The sequence below is a fragment of the Porites lutea genome, chromosome 12, assembly GCF_958299795.1.
Source record: "Porites lutea chromosome 12, jaPorLute2.1, whole genome shotgun sequence".
Lineage (NCBI taxonomy): Eukaryota > Metazoa > Cnidaria > Anthozoa > Scleractinia > Poritidae > Porites > Porites lutea.
This window is the reverse complement of record NC_133212.1, coordinates 17,273,368-17,279,367: the sequence shown is the minus strand read 5'-3', so window position 1 is coordinate 17,279,367 and position 6,000 is coordinate 17,273,368. Positions and strand designations below refer to the sequence as shown.

Here is a 6,000-nt window from a genome sequence, read left to right as displayed (position 1 = left end):
ATTAAGGAGTAATTCGTCACCTATGATATAATAATAATAATAATAATAATAATAATAATAATAATAATAATAATAATAACAAAGCTAACTATAAAATCCTATTTACCATTAATTTCACTTAAAAAAACTATTAAGTCAAAGCACTATTTACATTATTCCTTTCGATTAAGAAAAAAAGACACTTAATTTCGATTGAAAAAACTCAGTCCATTAAAAATATATCATATATTCGGCAAAAAAAATTCAATTAAAAAACGGTTCATTTCAACTAAACTAAATTAACGAGCTCACGCCATTATCACACACGCTTGGATAGCGTTTAAGAGGCAGTCATAAGTGAAATCCCCTTGTGGAATTTTGTGGAAGGGTGTCCTAGAACCTCTTACGCATGTGTGTACCGACCTTAAAATCTCAAAAGAATCAATGTTCTAATCCAACTAATAGTACTGTGATATTATTAATAACAATAATAATAATAATAATAATAATAATAATAATAATTGATAATACTGTCTGACCATGACAATGACAATGATAATAATAACGATAATTATAAACCGTTTCCTTGTATAGCGTATTTTCCAATAAATCCAATGATATGGTGCCTTATTTAAAAAAATTTACAAAGAGAATGGCTTACCAATGCTCCGCATGAAAGGAAAGCCCATTGCACATTAGTTACTTCAAACTCATATACCAATGACAACTTGAAAAAAAATATATACATTCTGTGTCCTTAATCTTCTAATTTACTAACTATTAATTGTTTGCCCCTTCTTCAACAGTGTAGATTCTCCCAAAAAGATAGGTCTTGAATTGTCTTTAACTAGCGACTGAGAATGAATTAATTATTAATTTAGTTTTTCGCCGTTATGTCGTTGAAAAGGTATTTATACAAATTTACGCTTATTGCGAGAATCTTTCGCCAATGACTTCGTCTTTGACATAAGTTCCGACCTCTAGCCTAGACATTTCTAAAAGTTGTTTCTGCTTATTCTCACTCAAGTTTCACAATCAAAGCAATTGGGCTGTTTCCCACACTTAGGCATTTATGGCCTTGAGGAAGGCGAGCTTTGACATAGGCAGTTAGAAGTGACTATTCTCTCTGGTCAGTTGGATGCGCCTTGACCCCCACTTCAATACCGGACTCCTCAAAAGGTCCTTTACCAGCCGCCATGGTTTCTTGAGTGGGAACAGCCTCTTCATTTAAACTGTCCGACTCTTTTTCAGAGCTCGCTGTTTCTTGCTTAGCCTGTATCGACTCGGAATTCTCTGCTGGAGGCACGTCGTGTATCTCGTCCCTTGGGTGCGCCTTGACCCCTACTTCAATCCCGGACTCCTCAAAAGGTCCCTTGCCAGCGGCCATGGTTTCTTGGGTGGGGACAGCCTCTTCTTTCAAACTGTCGGAGTTAGCTTCAGAGCTGACAGTTTTTTGCTTAGGTCGTTTCACATCAGGATTGTCAACTGAAGACACGTCGTGGCCCGTTTGACTTTCTTCTGTGGTTTCTACTTTCGCCTCTTGCGTTTGGCTTGGTTCTCCTGTCTCCTGCAACGACTTGCTCTTATCTTGATCAGACTCCTCAGTATGTCCTTGACTTGGACTCACGGTCTCCTGAGTAGGACGTACCTCCTCTTCTACGGTACTTTTAGTCTTGACCGCGGAATTAGCGGTTTCCTGTAAAGGTTTACTCTCAGAAAGACCTTCCGTTTCATTGCCTGGACTCTCCTGTAGTGGTTTTCGTTTTTCAGTATCTTCAAAACTCTTCGAAGACTTATCTCCGCTCTTGTCATCTTTGGTAGGTTCTTTCGTCTCTTGTATAGGCTTCTCTTTGTCAAACTCTTCAAAACGCTGCAAGGGTTGTTCCTCTCTTGCGTCATCTTTGCCAGGCTGATTTGTCTCTTGCAGTAACTTCTCTTCATTAAACCCTTCAATACCTGAAGGAAAATCCTCAGTGCTGACTTCAGGTTGCTCTCTCGTCGCCTCCTCTTTGCTTTGTTCCTCTTCCCGTTTATTCACTGGCTTGACTTCAGAGACCTGTTCACCTGTAAACTGTACCAGGCCCGAGAGCGTGTTGTCTACGCTGCCCTTTGGGTTTACTGACTCTTGAACCGGACTATCTTTCAATGTCTCGCCCTCACCCAAATCACGAGATTTCTCTCCGTCTGAAGTCACCTGGGTGGGCGACCTTGCGTCCTGAGGGGCTAGCCTGGGTTTCCTTAGGTTGAAGGTAGGTGCGACATCTTGAAGTGGTGACTTTGGATCCTGAACAGGTATTTTCGCAGACATTTGAGATGGTGTGTGTGTGCCCATGTGTGGCGAGGACGTCGTAACTGATAGAGAATGCCCTGTAGAAGTATAGATAAAAATATGTAGAAGAATTTAATCAACGGAAATTTCGTATAAAAAAATAGCCATATTTATTATCAAACAACTTGATGAAACGTAAAGATTTTCTTTTAAGTCCCAGGGGATCTTTGCAAGCTCTATCGAGCTTGTCAAGGGAGATCCCCTTTTTGTCAGTTAATATACTAATTTTCTAATAATTAGAAGTATAGACATTGAAAATGCCATTAAGTTATAACGGTTGAAACAGCAATTTTGTTACAGATATTGATTTGGTATTTGCATACAGTTTTAGTATACTCTTTAAAAAGGCTATAGCTTTTTGGATTTGCTAAAGGGGCTATGTCATGAGGAAAATGCTTCTCAGGAGTTATGACGAAGTTATCAAACAAATTTTTGGGGAGCACAAAACATAATACTTTTGGTGACTGGCACGCATGGCATTAAAACTTGAATTGCCCATTTTTTCAGGTTTCAATACTTGTCCATCCTTGCCATCCCTGACAGAAGACGACAAGAAACAGTTTCAATGGCTAAATATGGTCCTCACTATTATTATTTGGAATTCAATTTATGCAAAGACACGTTTCAGCTTTTTGAAAAGATAGTAAATAGCGTGACATAGCCATTTAAGCTAAGTGGTAGGACCCTCTATCAAGGAAATTTACTATTTTATGTTCTTTGATAATCAGAGTATATGTTGAAAGCTGATCGTTTGTTATAGTGATGCAAACGTTCACTCAGTAAATGGGTTGGAATTAAGAGAAGATGTAAAGGATTTCCTCAAGGACCAAACAAAACTGTCCGTAATAACGAAGTTTCCGTAAAGCAGGGTTCCACTGCATTACTGGTATACAACCTTGCATTTTTAGTGTTGTTGTCTTTCTTTATTACTTGTGTTTCGCCTCTGGGGCTAAAAATCCTGGCGCTGCAGCGCCATCAGTGGATTGAGTTTTTTTTTTCACCCCGAGAGGTTTTTCTCGTGGTACTCCCGTTTTCCCTCAAAACGCCAATGCGATCAGGAAAAGGTATACAAAGTAGCTTGCGTAGAAAGCGTTTCCGCGAAAGATCATTTTATTAAGTTGCGATAAGTCAGAGCTTCCACTATTCCCTATTTTCGGTGGCGTTCCAACGTTCCCGAGAGATATTTCCAAAAGCGATTGTACGTGTTACGCTGCGGTCATAGACGAAAAGTCATCTAGTGGAGGTGCCACCATCAAAAATATGTCATTATTTGTAAATATACTCTACTTATTCAAGTAAATTCTTTCGATTCTAACCTGAATCGGTGGTGTTTATAGTATTCACTGAGCTGTTTACTGCTATGATAACACTTGCTTGCGGAGAGCTAGTAATCGTGATGTTAATCGGACTACCTAAAGGAGGGGTAAGGACGAATAACAGCTTCATATCACGTACTTCAAACTATTCAATCTGTGCCTCAGCTCAGGACCAGTGAAGGTCAAGACTGTTTCACATTCTTAGAAAACAGACAGTAAAGTCTGACATGCATGCTGGTGGACAATAACCTGTGTACAGACGCCCCCCTGAAAAGTGTCTCCATCCTAAACAATTTTTTCATACAAATTCTCCGAATATTTTTTTAATTGTTTGTCCAAAAGTATGGCCCTTGTCACGTGTTTGAAAACTAGCAAGACAAAACTTCGAGCACAGAATTGATACGTAATTAACACAAATAAATAAACAAATATTTAAATAAATAAATAAATAAATAAATAAATAAATAAATAAATAAACGAACGAATGAATGAACGAAAGAATAAGTAAACAGGAAATTAGCCTGCAAAGCAGGCGTATTTTGAGGTGCGAACGATTTGGACGTTGAAACTGACCGAGCGTTGGGGCGAGTCAAAAAATGATTCTAAGGAGGAGGTTGACGGGTCATTCAAAAAACGCCTGGAAAATATTAGGAAATATTAAAAGAGTTCCATTTCATTTTCTTACTTGCAGAAGTGGTGACAACGGGACTCTGAGTGTGCCTTTCTGTCTTCTGGTAAGAACAAGAAAAGGGTATACAACTGAAATAGGTGAAGTGCATAAATTTGGTTTTATACAATAACTTCTAGACTACGAGACAGCATGTATTTTTGGGTCAAGAACGAGAGCAAATAAAAACAAACGACGGGTTTGGAACAAGGGTGAAAACGGAGAGAAACCTCGCAAAACCGATTTTGTTTTGCAGTCTAAATAACTACCAAATTCGTTTGAGCAAGGACCGAGGTCTTTTTTAAGAAAAGAGCCATTTAAACGGAGTATCGTGGCTATACAGTGCTCTTCTAACTGAGTACTTTTAACTTTTGCCAGCATAAAACAAAAGTCGGGTCTAATAGCTGATGGATTTTCTCAAACTCACTGATTAGTTTAACAGTCACTGGAAATTTTGTTTCATTATAAATTAAACACTAATAAATTCATCAAAAACACTGCCCTCCGGAGGCATTTTTAATTCTCCGCTCTCGGTTTGATATTGTGCGCCGGATAAAATGTTGCGTTTGTGTTTGATATGAGATAATCCTACGGCATTACCATTCAAACATCTTTGCCAGTAATTTCACATGGTGCTACGACTTGTTTTTCAGCATTTTACAAATGCAATTTGCCAAATTTTTGTTGTTTTTTGTCGTTTTTATTTACCACTTATTAACCGAGCCTGAGGTCATTTCAGGGAAATGTCAGACCGAGGCCTTGACTTGGGTTTTTACTGCATCAATGAATTCAGTATAAGTTACTAACCGAATCTCCATGAGAACGAAATGGAAAATGCGTGCCAAGAAGCCCTTTCTCTGCCATTGATTTGCTGATAATCTAGTGAGAAAATATATCGCTTTCTAATCAGTGATATAATAATGACCTATAATCACTTATTAAATTAGCCTGCAGCTCTAAACTAATAATTATGTGATGACAATCCTCTTTTATATAGCCGAAGCTTCCAGAATCACCAAAGACTTTTTTAGCCCAATACAAGACTAATTTAAAGGACGTAAAATTAACGACATTTATACCTCCCAGCCTTTGCTAGATGCCCTTCTTAACTGCGAATTATTGCCGAATAGATAAAGACCACACCGCGCTCGAGAGATGGCCACGCACAAGCGGTTTATCGATGACAGGAAACCAATTTTGCCTTGTGCATTGCTCCGGACCAGAGAAAGCAGGATGATATCATTTTCTTGTCCCTGTAAAAAAAGATACAACTCAAATACCGAAAGAAGCACACACTCAACAAGTCAGCTTTATTACAATAGTATTTCCAGAGTACACTACAGAAAGACAACAACAAGTGACTGGTCTGTAGGCAGCATTTATTTTAGCTACTCTAGGCGGAACAGTCAGTTATACAAAAACATTATAGTATTTACAGTTAAATTCCTTTGATTGATCTAATTAACATTGGCTAGTTTTACGAAAATGAAACTTCTATTTTACATAATTACTTACATCAAATGGAGTTATCATCAACTTTATTAAATAATTTCCATTCAAGCATCTTTTCATTTGTATTTTTTAGAGCTGTTAGTAATATTTTAGGAAATTTCGATGTAGCCATCATGCCTTATTAGAATATCAACCAGGAATGAGTGAAGTTTCTTTTTCTTTCTTTTTTTTCGGGAGCCCTCTTAATGTTAAGTTGC

The 6,000-nt window shown here is 37.9% G+C and overlaps 1 protein-coding gene across 2 annotated transcripts in view; it reads right to left on the bottom strand.

The window, feature by feature from the left end:
• The window catches only part of LOC140922084 (uncharacterized), a 40,080-nt gene continuing 34,080 nt past the window's right edge, over positions 1 to 6,000 (bottom strand). The window contains exons 19-23 of one of the 2 annotated variants that reach the window (XM_073372104.1): positions 5,371 to 5,544; positions 5,099 to 5,170; positions 4,310 to 4,355; positions 3,625 to 3,720; positions 1 to 2,346 (exon numbers count right to left, since the gene is read on the bottom strand). In XM_073372104.1, the coding sequence (XP_073228205.1) occupies positions 1,097 to 2,346; positions 3,625 to 3,720; positions 4,310 to 4,355; positions 5,099 to 5,170; positions 5,371 to 5,544 (1,638 nt within the window). In that variant the 3' untranslated portion in view covers positions 1 to 1,096. The remainder of the gene's footprint in view (positions 2,347 to 3,624; positions 3,721 to 4,309; positions 4,356 to 5,098; positions 5,171 to 5,370; positions 5,545 to 6,000) is intronic. The other variant, XM_073372105.1, reaches the window with a different exon arrangement.